General features: G+C 41.8%; 1 protein-coding gene across 6 annotated transcripts in view; it reads right to left on the reverse strand.

Annotated features, from left to right (window-relative positions):
- Positions 1-13,824, reverse strand: part of tet3 (tet methylcytosine dioxygenase 3) — a 48,540-nt gene that overhangs the window by 6,792 nt on the left and 27,924 nt on the right. For all 6 annotated transcript variants that reach the window (XM_080766115.1, XM_080766118.1, XM_080766116.1 and 3 more), the window contains 7 exons: positions 11,210-11,300; positions 8,359-8,452; positions 4,398-4,606; positions 3,568-3,718; positions 3,053-3,142; positions 1,010-1,147; positions 183-561 (listed from right to left, as the gene is read on the reverse strand). In XM_080766115.1, coding sequence (XP_080622241.1) covers positions 183-561; positions 1,010-1,147; positions 3,053-3,142; positions 3,568-3,718; positions 4,398-4,606; positions 8,359-8,452; positions 11,210-11,300 — 1,152 coding nt within the window. The remainder of the gene's footprint in view (positions 1-182; positions 562-1,009; positions 1,148-3,052; positions 3,143-3,567; positions 3,719-4,397; positions 4,607-8,358; positions 8,453-11,209; positions 11,301-13,824) is intronic.

Raw genomic sequence — 13,824 nt, forward strand, 5'->3', positions numbered from 1 at the left:
ATAAAACCTTTTAGAGCAGCAGTGCATAAGACAAAGCTCACCCTGGATCATTCCAGTTGCTCAGCCAGAGTACAAGGGCACATACGACATACCTAGTTGCAACAACATGGGTTCTGTTTCATGACCTGCGCTGCATGGCATCTCCACTCCCTCATGTCTCCCTCAATAAAACACCTGCTCACCTTTATCGCCTTGTGGATGTGGTGACCCTGTGACTCTGATCTCCGTCTTCACTACCACCGTTTTCTCCGGTGTGCCCCCAGCAACCTGCTGCTTCTGCTTGGCCTTCTTCTTCTCTGCAGCAAACTTCTTCTCTGCTGCAGCCTTCTTGGCCTCTAGGCGGCGCTGTCGGCAGGACTTGACCGGCTCAGGTAGCTTGCGCACCTGGCGGCGGAAGGCCTCCAGCACCTGAATGGCCCCCGACTTCATCTTGAGACGCTGGCCCTCTTCACTGCCAAACTCGTCGGTCAGGGAGACCTTGTACAGGGGTAGCACATGGAGTTGCTCGTCCTCTGGGATCACACCAACCTTACGGTTATCCTCCTTGGTCAGGGTACACACCTGTGAGAGATGAGAAAGCAAGAAGGGTTAGTAAGGTATGGAGGCATATACACACACACACACACACACACACACACAAACACACACACAAACACACACACACACACACACACACACACACACACACACACACACACACACACACACACACACACACACACACACACTGATTTGAACACTGTTCTCAATTGATTTAAATTTGATAAAAAAGTGAAACTTACATCATCATGAGGTAACATATCGATTTGCTCGTCCACATATGACATACACTCTCATTCATTGCCAATGGCAATTTAATGTTTGTGTAAAACGAAAATCTACACAAATATCTGAATATAGGAGGGGCTAGTGCCCCTCAAAAATACTGATGTACATAAAGTAAAGTAGAGTGTAAAACAAGGGGAAGAGTAAAAAAAGAGAAGAAAGATAGAGAGGCAGATAACTTTACCACAGTGCTGCCGTTGTGGAGGTTGTGCTGATCCTTGTGAGCATGGGCACAGAAGTCCATGCAGGCTGTGACCCCAGAGAACGGCCTGCCCTCCTTCAGTCCCAGTCTGCAGTCTGGAGCCGTGGCCTCAGTCAGACACTGAGGTAGGAGTAGGACCCACATGTAAATGAATGAATTAGTCCTAAGCAGGTTCCCACTCAAAAAGATGATGGGGGACAACGTTGTTTCAGTTTATGGTCATCATAAGTGCGTACAACCTGTTTCTAAATTGCACATAATGCAGGAGGCAGCAGGATATTGCGTTGTTGAAAACAAGCGCTTCCAAACTCTGACAGAAAAAAATAATCACCTGTATTGGCTGTCTACTCTTCTTAACCCATGAACCTTTGTTGATGTGCATAATAGTTACGTCCGCCTTACTGCAAACTATGGTCGCAGAATATACTTTTGTAGCCATGAGGCCAGTAGGGTGTACACTACTTTCAGATAAACTGGCCTCTGTCCCAACACTAAATAAATAAATACACATGCTAAAAATGTTAGTGTATTACCGACAATTTAAGCTAACACTCTAAAAAGTTATCCTTAAAACAACGTGAATTGCAATATAACATATATACGAATGTGTTGATATTATGGTAAAAGACAGGACTATTGTCAGGAGGGGAGGCAGCACTCTGGGGAGTGTTCGGTTCTGCTGCTACTGGACCTAAGTGCAGCCTTCGACACTATCGATCACACCATTTTGATAAATAGATTAGAGAAATGGGTAGGACTACGGGGGACTGCATTAAAATGGTTTTCCTCTTACCTGTCTAACAGGAGTGCTGCTGTGGCCATAAATGATCATGTCTCTTCCTCTGCACAGTTAAAACATGGCGTGCCCCAAGGTTCAATTCTTGGTCCCATTTTATTTTCTTTATACATGCTTCCACTTGGTGTTTTAATCAGTAATTTTAATCAAGTGTCTTACCACTGTTATGCTGATGACACCCAGCTGTATTTTGCTTTTAAACCCTCTGATCATAGCAAATTGTATATTTAAAAAAACTGTCTGTCTTCCATTAAAGACTGGATGGCAGAAAGTTTTCTCCAATTAAACCCGGACAAAACTGAAGTCCTTATCATAGGCCCAGATACTATATGCAATGACATAAAGCAGTCCCTGCGTCCTTCATCAGCACACTTCACAAAAGTTTAAAAAAACCTAGGAGTGTTATTTGACCAGCAAATTAATTTCGAGCCACATGTTAAAAAAGTGGTTCAAACCTGTTTCTTTCAGCTAAGAAACATTTCCAAAATCAAGTCGCTTTTAACCCCTCGAGATCTGGAACAACTCATTCATGCTTTTATTTCTTCCCGGCTGGACTATTGCAACTCATTATTCACTATCCTCAGTAGTTCCCGCTCTTCAGTACATCGCCTCCAGTTGGTGCAGAATACAGCTGCCAGACTTTTAACAAACACTTTTAGAAGGTCTCATATCACCCCTGTGCTTGCTGCTTTACACTGGCTTCCAATTGACTGCAGAATTGTTTTTTTAATTTTATTAATCACTTTTAAAGCTCTCCATGGGCTGTCTCCCATGTACATTACTGAACTTTTATTCCCCATATCAAATGTGAGAACACTGAGGTCTTCAGGTAAAGACCTGCTCAAAGTTCCTAATACGAGACTGAGAACAAAAGGCGATAAAGCTTTAGCCCCTTCCCTATGGAATGAATTACCCCTTTCCCTAAGGAGGGCAGAATCTGTCGAGACGTTCAAAAAGCTGCTAAAAACCCATTTGTTTCAAAAGCACTTTTGTCTGTAATATTGTCTATATGGTACTGCATGTTTTATATATATATATATTTGTATTACTACTCTGTCATTGTGTTTTCGTTTTATTGATGATCTATGTATTGCTCTTGTTTTATTTCATTTTATTTATTGTACAGCACCTTGTGACATTTGTTTTGAAAGGCGCTTTATAAATAAAATGTACCATTTATAAATACATTTACCACTCCACAGAGGTCCTCAGAGTGTGCATATACTAACCTGGTTGCTGTAGGCCTGTGGGGCCAGTTGCTTGTATAGGGGAGCCACCTCAGTTGCCAGGGTTTGAAAGTTATCCCCAAGGTTGTCCTCCTGGTGACCATAGAATTATAATAATAAACAATTACTGGTAATTTAGTTTACCAGTTGACATGAAAAAGAAAAACACACAATATCCCCCCGCTCCCACAGTGGTGTTATTATTCATAATACATTTTCAAAGGTTCCTCAATGTTAGACAATCCAAAACAAAGTGATGGTACTCGTAGTTGCCTCATAATAATAATAAGGGTAGTAATAATAATAATTATTATTATTATTCATTAATAATAATAGTAATAATAATAATTAATAATATAATTAATAATAAGTACCACACATATAATACTGTATAAATGATGAAAATAAATTACATTACTTATACTTGATGGCCTATATCAGACTTCTACTGTCTGTCTCAATAATAGGGAAAAGGAGAATATAAAACTAATAATCCAGACACCATGGTGGAGTAATACCTCTTCAGGATGTTCTCCTTGCAGTCTGAATTTGCGTGGGATTTTACTGCGGGCATATTTGCAGCCGTTGAAATACATGCTCCAGGAGCAGCCAAAGGAGAACGAAGCGCCACATGTTTCAGGGCTCTTGCCTTGGCACGCACACGTACGACTGCAGGGGGCAACAGTGAGACATTAACTTCATGTCTAAGTACAATTAACTTCAATGCCATCTGTCATTTACTTCCTGCCCCTGTGAGGTGGAGGTAGCTGACATTGCAATGCAAGAAGATTGCAATGTACACATATTCAGTTTTTATCTCTAGTATATTTTATTTGTATCATACATTATTGCAAGTATTTCTATTAAATGAACGGTTTACATTACCGTTATATTACTTTCATTTCTGTCATTTTCTTTCCAAATTCAATTAATTTGAAATACATAGAGTATAATTGTGAAGAAATATTAATGATAATTTATCAAACATTTCTAGACTCTACCACTGTAGCCCTAATTGATAGGATGACGTACATGCATAAGCACAATGATGAGTGACAGGTGTTCAAGCGTGAAAAAACAATACATGAGCAATGCATGTTAGTTGAAACAGGAAATCAGTGTCTTCTCGCTCAAGGACACTTGCAACAACTAGGTTTGGGCTTGTCTAGTTATTGAACCCCAAAGCTTTCCTCCAAACCTGACTAACCAAAGTGATTCCCTTGTTGCTCCTTCGGTACAAGCAACAAGAGCTCAACGGCACAAATAATAATAGACTTAATCCTTTCCATTGTCATTTCTTCCTAAACCAAGGCCAAAGCTTTACTTGAATTTACACTCAGCGACTTACTCGTCATTGAGCCCACAGCGCCGGCTGGTGGGGTTGCCGTGTTTAGTGATGGCTTCGCTGATCTCACGGTACAGCTTGTCTCCCATGTCCCTCGGCACACCCTCCCAGGCCATGATGAGGATAATGATGACAGCATTGGCACAGCGGTGGCCTGCGCGGTGACGCACCAAACACATAATCTTCTCTGCCTCGTTGGCCCGACGGATGACCTGAGGAGAGATGGTGAGGTGAATGTTTGCACATAACGCACAATTTAAAACAAGACAGGGCCTGATAACAGCGTGGCTTCGAAATGGATGGACTTCATATGGCCAGGCTATTACATAATGGAAGTCATCTTATGATGTCGGTACATCTCCATATTTTGACAAAGTTTCCGCTCGTGTTGAGTTTTGACCTTCACTATCAATTAAAAGTTTTAAAAAGTCAATGAAAAAGACATATATGATTGATTATATGCATTAATTATATATGTAAAAACACCCAAGAGTTACTTCCTATACCAGCTCAGTGGCTTTGTGGTTAGTGTCCAGCTTCTTAAGTACAATTTTGAGGTACAGTATTTTACTTTACTTGAGTATTTTCAATTTCCAATACTTTTACTTCTACTCCACTACATCTAGGATCCAAATATTGTGCTTTTACACCACTACATTTATTTTAACTTTGTAGATTCGGATTATATTATTAAAAAAAACTAACCACTTCAGCCCTATATACATTTCGGCCATTTGAAAATAGCCGATCTACAAGCTCACTCTGTTATTTTTTAAATTACTATTATACAACTTGAAATGGGACATTCTGCATAAAGACTACTTTCTTACTTTTGGTATTGTAAGAACATTTTTATACCAATACTTTACTTTTACTCAGTATTTCTAGATTGCAGTATTGATACTTTTACTCCAGTACAAAATGTGAGTACTGTTTCCACCACTGAATCCCTGTTGTTGTACCTTCCAGCAGTGGGCAGGCCTGCTAGGTTTAGGGTTAGGGTCTGTTGTACCTTCCAGCAGTGGGCAGGCCTGCTAGGTTTAGGGTTAGGGTCTGTTGTACCTTCCAGCAGTGGGCAGGCCTGCTAGGTTTCCCTGTTTTAGCTGTCATTACACACTTGATCATTTGCTCTCTCGCGCACGCACTGTAATGGGCTCTGTGTCTCTGTCTGTGTGGTAGTTGTTTTGAATTCGTAAAGCCATTAGGAGTGTGTGTGTGTGTGTGTGTGTGTGTGTGTGTGTGTGTGTGTGTGTGTGTGTGTGTGTGTGTGTGTGTGTGTGTGTGTGTGTGTGTGTGTGTGTGTGTGTATAAGGTGTGGTTGGGGGGCTGTAGTTGTTACAGAGACTGACCCCCTACTGTTTTACTGTCAAGGCCCAGGGTGGTGAAAGGTAAAGATGTTAGACTATCTTATAAAACCCATCTCCCTCTATGGTTGAAAGGTCTTGGTTAAAGATATTAGACTCTGTTATAAAACCCATCTCCCTCTATGGTTGAAAGGTCTTGCCAACAAAGAAATTGAGAAATGGGACAAACACAAAACGGAGACTCTGCACGCAGAACTCTGCAAATCCATCCCCTGCACCCAATGGAAAACAACAATGCATTCAGAGCAGAATTTGGATGATACCCACTCATTATCAAAGTTTAATTTAACATTTAAATGTTATAACCACTTAAAAGAAAACCTACAGGGATGCCCCGTGGTCAGCTGGTGCACAAACACAAGTATAACTAGAAAGAGGCAATTCTGGGAAATTGCAAAGTGTGATTGCCTACATCGCAGCCGTCGAAAATGGAATGGCTTTTGGCTCCGCGTTGATTAAGCCACCCTCGACACGTGATTCAGATTTGGGATGGATCGGACATTCCGTGCGTGAGTTGTGGCGTTTTTTGTGAAATAGGCCCCTCCCACTAACTTTGGAAGAGGATTACGGCCGAACGATACAGAAGATCTAAATTCTGACTGTGCTGTTTTAATCGGATAGGTCCGGAGATCATGTGTACCGATTTTTGTGAGATGTGGACAAAATCTGTAGGAGGAGCAAAAAGTGTGTTTTGAACAAAATTCAAAATGGCTGGAAATCTATCTAGACGCAAATGGGCGTGGCCTATATGGGGAGATGCGTCATGACCCAAGGAATCCAGGGAAAAATGTTTTTGATTTTACGGCCTACGGTTCAAGAGTTATACCCAAAAACGTAAAGTTGCCTGTTATAGCGCCACCATGAGGCCGACCGGTATACTTGTAAGGTAATTAATTTTAGTAATTATGATGAATCTCTCCTCCAAGTCTTGTAAGTATAGCCCTTACGGTCTCAGAGGAAAAAATACTTGAAAGTGAGTTTTTGCATTTTCCCATTCATGTCTATGGGGAAATTGAATGCTCTAATTAATTCATATCAATTAAACTATCCAACAAATGTCTTAGCAATTTACGAGCACACGATTCCCGATGTAGCCCATCGTTTTGACATATGGCTCGAGTGCGTGCGACAAAAACTGTGGGAGGAGTAGCGTGCCAAAATAAAGTTTATCTAGTATAAAGAAAAAAAGGAGAAATAAAATTGCAGTAAAACAATAGTCTGATTGCCCTCAGGGCAATCACACTAACTAAGGGACGAATTGACTAGGTACCGACTCAGTGAACACAGCCTTGCAATAGAGAAATGCCGCCACAGACAGACCTAGCTCCTTGGGTAGACAGACTATGCATCCTCTGCAAACAAAATATAGTGGAAACACTTTCCTCCACACACTTTCTACACTACACTTTCTAACCATCTACCAACTATACAGTACCAAGACATCAGAGACACATACTTCCCACAGATTACAAACACCCAAAGAGTTTGACAACATGAACAATGACAAACAACTCCCATACTGTACACCTGCTAGGAAAACCAGTAAGACGCGCAAACGCGGGAAGCGAACGCAGCTCATACATATTTGGGTTTTTTTAAGATTTTTTTTAAGTTATTATTTTTTTAAGTTAAGTTATTTTTAAGTTAAGTTTTTAACTTAGCCATAACCATATAAGGAGTCCCCAAAGCAGCTATACGTCCAAATATGGAGTGTGTTGCATCAATCACAAACAAATCACTCAGCTCCATATATGGGCACAAAGGGGGGACACACGGACACACAGACAGACAGACATGATCTGCTAGGTCTCATAGTAAGTGCTCACTGCGTTCGCAAATACAACAATATGCAAACAAAGCAGCAAGATTTGTGAACTGACTAGAGAAAGTAATCCAATGGATTACTTGGACCACTATGGGTTTCACTGCACACTCTGCACCGAGTGGACCTCATACATAGACCTACTGTACATATGAATGGAGCTGCTACGTCTTTGAAAAACCTTTTTTGTATACTATTTAGTTTTGGAAAGCTGCTGCTATTTGTCCCAAGAATATTTACATCAAAAAAGCTACCCTCACCAATATGTATATAAAACTATTTCAAACAATGCTTAGAAATATGTAATGTAACATGCAAGGTTTGAAACGCAATGTCGATTTTATTTTATTTTTATATGTTTGTTTGTACTGTATGTTTTATTTTTCTGTATGTCTTTCTTTCTTTTGCCATTGTTCAAAAAATTATAAAAATGTAAGTGATGAAAAAAACTATTTCAAACAGCCTGTTTTTCCAAGGTGCAATGTTGACCCCACCAACTGTAAATACTTCCCCGGTTTGTTTCTTGGATTTTATTATATTTCCGCTTTGGCAATGTAAGCGTATGTTTTGGGACTGAACTGATAGGAACACAGCACACATTCATGCACATATGCAAGTACACACAAATATTTAGTCACACAACTGTGTTCATTCAGGATCATACGTTATTTTCCATTTGTAAATAGCTATCCACAAGGAGCCCACCAATGCCGAAACTATGCAGATGCTGTGTTGTTTCATTTTGTAATGTCATGTCATGTCCCTTTATGTTACTCACCCACTTAGCAATAGGACATCCTCTAGAGCTTTTCCCCTCCTTGCCGGTGAACACCACTTTCTCAATTCGGATTGCATCGCCCTTCTCTCCATATCTACACAGGGGGGAGAAGGTATGCTTGTCACATGAAATACCTCAGCTCAGAAAACAGATGATTACATACTTTTATGTGGTTATATACAGTACAATTCTAATGTATACTGTTGAAGCATGAGCAGACAATTTTGGACAAGATTCTATCAATCTAAATTATTTGGTAGTAGACACAAATTTACGTCTTAAGTCATGATGAAGTGGCTAGTAATTACTAGCCACTTCATCATGACTTAAGGTGTACATGTTAACTGGTGTCTCGTTCACAAAATGGTATCTTCAGCCTATTAGCAAGCTAATATGTTATTGCAAACGGTAGCCAAGGTACTGTAAGCTTCATATTTGAAAATGTGACTTACAAAATGTGACTTCAAAGTGCATATTTGTTAATGGTGGATATATATAATAAATTGCAATAATGGCCTATACTGATATTGTGTCTCCAAACACTCCTAAGGATTTGGATGCCACTTGACTTGTATTTGTTAACTCCAGAACAGGCCAACCTCTATGGCCAACCAATCCCAGTGGCTGGTTAATAAGAGGATGGTTCTCATGGCTCTGTTGAGATTCACAGAAACACGGGAACATGTAACCGAAACCCAGCATGCAGGCTTTGTTTCATTTAGTGTTGCTTGTGAAACACTTTTTACAGGGTTACAGTTATCTGAAAGATACAAAAAAGCTTAATATAGTTAGTATTTCATTTAATTAATACACATTGCCATTGTGTGTGTGTGTGTGTGTGTGTGTGTGTGTGTGTGTGTGTGTGTGTGTGTGTGTGTTTGTGCGTGCTTGCACGTGCATGCGTGCGTGTGCGTGCTTGCACGTGCATGCGTGCGTGTGTGTTGCATCTTGGTATGTTTGAGTTGCCTGTGTGAGTCTATAAGATGTTCTCTTCCATTACTAACCCTTTCTTATGTCTCTCCACTACCTGTCATTAAAGAAAGCATCATCCCTGAGTGGTTCTGGCATCACCATGAACACATGGGATCCAGGCTGAAAGGGACTCAACCCTGAGGTGGATAAGAAAGTGGCAGAAGAGTGGGCTCTCTCTCCACAGGGGTGGCCTGCTGGGGTTAGGGGTCAGTCAAAGGTCATCTGAAGGACTATGGAGAGCTTTAGGTCTTACGTCACCCTTCAGACAAACAAAAAGAAGAGCCCTGGCCTGGCTGACAACCCCCCGACCTCCCCCAGCCTCCACCTCCTACTCAACCTACCCCTCTCTCTGGGGAGAGATGTGTCCTCAACCGACCCCTCTCTCTGGGGAGAGATGAGTCATTCATTGGAAATAGTAGTGAAATGATAGCACACCAAACATGAAGCGCCACATCCGGCATACTTATTGTTATCATGGGTATTGCATCATTCCACCTTGTGTTGAATGTATTCACTGAAGCTAATTAATGTGATGTACGCTGAGTTGTACAGTTAAGTTTCAAAATGTAGAGCAGGTGCACTTCCTCTGATTCATTGTCTGCTTGGCTGTGGGTACTCAGCTACAGTCAATAATACTTACTATACACAACCATCAGATAACAAACTAGTAATAGTTTATTCACTCTATGTATACACATAGAGTGAATCACTTGGTATAATAATTTGATAATTCACAGCTTGATCTCCTGTTCATGTTTTAAAGAGCAAAATTACTTTTTACATTTATTGTGATGTTTTTGCATAGTACTGTATATTTGTATGTTCAGATGAATTGAATATGAAGGTCCCTAATGGAAACAAGCCATTGTGCTTTCTTAGGTTATACCCAAATCCTCTTAGCAGACATTGTATTGAACTGTACTTTCCTGTGCTGTTTTTGCACTGATAATAAAGTATTCAATCAATAAATCAATCAAAAACCTGTGGTTGTCAATATGCAAAGGAAATGGTAGCCTTTCTTTCTTTCTTTCTTTCCCTCTCCATTTTCCCTCCTCCTCTCCCCTTCTCACCCTCCCGCCCTCTCCTCTAACTCATGCTCTCATTTCACATCTTTCCCTAACCTTCCTCTTCTCTGGGCTCGGCGTGCCTGGTTTGTGATATGCTGATGATGCTCATATTTCCTCAGTTTCCTCCTATTGGATTCTGGGTCACAGATCCCCTGGGGACACAGGCAGAAGAGTGTGTGTGTGTGTGTGTGTGTGTGTGTGTGTGTGTGTGGGGGGGGGGTGCTGTGGGAGAATGAGTAGGGGGGAAAAGGCAGCAGCGGGATAGAAGGTGCTAGTATGATGCCACCTCACAGCTGTGCCTGTGAGTAGGCTGTGCCTGTGAGTAGGCCCATTGGATGGAGGCAGCTACTACAACCAGCCCCCTACCTTCACACTAAGGATGCACTAGCACTTGTTCTCTGGAAACAGTTGAACCATATAGTACGCCATGCATGAACTTCTGAATTGCGGCATTTGCTGTTTTGCAATTACATTTTGCCATATGACTTTTTTTCTTTTTTCTTGCTGTCTTTTGGCACCATGTCTATGTCACCAAAGAAAACTGCTCCCTGCGAGTAAAGCCAATGGTGTCTCTCGCCAAAAATCTACAAGCATCGCAACACGCTGTGAGCTTGTAGATTGTATATTTTCACAGAGTGACACCGTCGGATTAATAAATGATCATACCTTTATTCTACTGCATAAAGTGTAACCAAGGAGAATTAGGGAGAGAGAACAGGACAGAGAGAGGAAGTGTAAGGAACAGGGAGAGAAGGAGAAAGTGGGAGAATGAGGGCAGGGGGGATTGAAAGGGGAGAGGAAAGGAGGATTACCTAGTCTCCATCAGGTCTCGTATGGAGGCTACAGTGGGTCCAGATCCCAGGTGATTGTAGTACGGTCCTTCATCTTTCTCCTGGATTTGTTCTGTTAACGATACAAAATGAAGCATAGCGTTAGTTCAAGCAGGGCAACAAGGTGCATTTAAATACAGCTCTCTTCTACACCAGGGGTCGCGACCCCTCGGGGGTCGCCAAATTATTTTGGGGGGTCCCCAAATAAAATAAATATATACAGGGGGGCTGGGCGGGGGTCCCCAGCCACAAACGTTGAGAACCTGTTCTACACTAGACCTCTACTTCAATTGCATCACAGCCCTCCACCTTATAGTTCAGAGTAGAGGTCTTCACAGGTCCAATTTGACCGCCCCGTACCCAAATAGACCCGTACAAAATGTACCCAGAACTGAATGGACCTGGCTGTTAGCCTGTTATTTGAATTCTGAGTTCTGAACCTCATCCCGGAGCTACAGTGGTGTGAGGTCACAGTCAGTGCTACATAAGACCACAAGACTTACAACTGTCTCTAGTTAGTACATTTGTACAGTTCAGTCTGTCTGTCTGTAGTTGTGTGTTGAAGACTGTGTGTGTTCTCTGTGAGTGGAAGTGTGGTAACCTGGAGGAGAGACTGCAGCTATCTTGTGGATGTCGAGCTGTGGTTATCAGAACTAGTATACTGTACATACAGTACGTAATTGACAACTTACAAAAATAAAACTAATTCATAATGGGTTTTTTTTGCAAACACGGGTATGCAGACACACAGACAGAGCTATATCCTTCTTACATCTTTTAATATATTTATTGTTATTGATGATATTGAATTTTGTTGTTATTCTTCATGTCATATCTATGAATTGAGTGCATAGGGCCTAATTGGTGCCATCCCTTTTGGCATAACTGTTTGAATGTACTCTGTTGCTATTTTTACATTTATGTCTAATAAACTATTCAATCAATCAAACAAACGCATACATGACTGAATCCTCCCTTTCACACACACACACACACACACATACGCATACATGACTGAATCCTCCCTTTCACACACACACACACACACACACACACACACACACACACACACACACACACACACACACACACACACACACACACACACACACACACACACACACACACACACGGGTGGGGACAGTACATAAAGCAGAAGCCGTTTGAGGGATGAATGACTCAGGAGTGAGTAAAAATTGAGAGGGTGCGTGTGTGTGTGTGTGTGGGGGGTAATGGTGAAATAGAGTCAGATAGAGATGGAGAGAGAGAGAGAGAGAGAGAGAGAGAGAGAGAAAGAAAGAAAGAGAGAGAGAGAGAGAGAGAGAGAGAGAGAGAGAGAGAGAGATAGGGAGAGATGGTACCATATTGTAATGAGCAATAGTGACCTGAAAACCACACAAATCTGAAAATAAATAAAATAAAAAATAAAGCCTTCGGCAGATTTGGTCTGCCCTGCTCGGTTGTGATTGGATTTCAATTAGTCTGGCCATGCCAGGCTACTTAAACGGCCATAGTTTGAGGGGAGTCCCTCAGGGTGTATATTCTGTTTTCTGTTGTTGTGAAGAAGGCTTTAACTGAAAATAGCCAATCGACAAGCTCACAATCACAATGCGCGTTGTGAGCTTGTCCATGGGATATGTTCTGCGAAGGCTTTCCTCACAATGCGGATGCTGGGGTTTAAGTGGTTGAGACATGGTGAAAATAATTATCATCCCACTTCTGAAGCAAATTTCTCTTTCTCACACACGCACGCACGCACGCACACGCGCACACGCACACACACACACACACACACACACACACACACACACACACACACACACACACACGTGTATTATGTGAGTCTCTGGTGCAGAGGCAATCTGAGGTCACATTCCCATGATGCTGCAGGGAGGAACTAGGGTGTGGCCCAGAACAGGAAATGCTATGTAGGAGGGGCCAAACCAAACTCCTGTGTGAAAATAGTGTGGTTGAGTGGAGCAGTGGTCTTATTATTAAGACAAGAAATTATGCGATAAAATATAAGACGACTGTTTTGTGTGTGTGTGTGTGTGTGTGTGTGTGTGTGCATGTAACTGTGTGCGCGTGCATGCCGGCATTACTGCCTATAAGTGTGTCAACATGTGAGTTCACCCATGTCTTCATATGGCCAAACAATCACGCCTCTGTCTGTAGACACTGTACATACTACGAATGTGTGTATGTTGTGAGGAGTCAGATTCCATGGGAGTGTTGTGTCTGGGCGTTGACAGAGCAGTGTTACTAGGCTACGCTATGGAGACCTGTTGTCTGGCGGCCTTTGCTCTTAGTAACAGCATACAGCAAGTGTTCCCTACACAGCTGCTCTCTCCACCCACTGAGCACCCCCTCTGCTGTGTAGGGGACAGCCAGGATCTATTAACACAGTCCTAAACATTCCAGACTCCTATAGTTAACACACACATATACACACATACACACACACTCTAGCAGCTAAGGGGACACGATTGGAAGGAATCTCTGGAGGAAGTTGTACAAATAATACACAATGGAGTACAATGTACAATTTCGGCATTCATAAAGAGCGACTTACAGTCGCAAGATAAACACATACATCA

This window comes from Protomyctophum bolini, assembly GCF_963924005.1.
Source record: "Protomyctophum bolini genome assembly, chromosome: 6".
NCBI lineage: Eukaryota > Metazoa > Chordata > Actinopteri > Myctophiformes > Myctophidae > Protomyctophum > Protomyctophum bolini.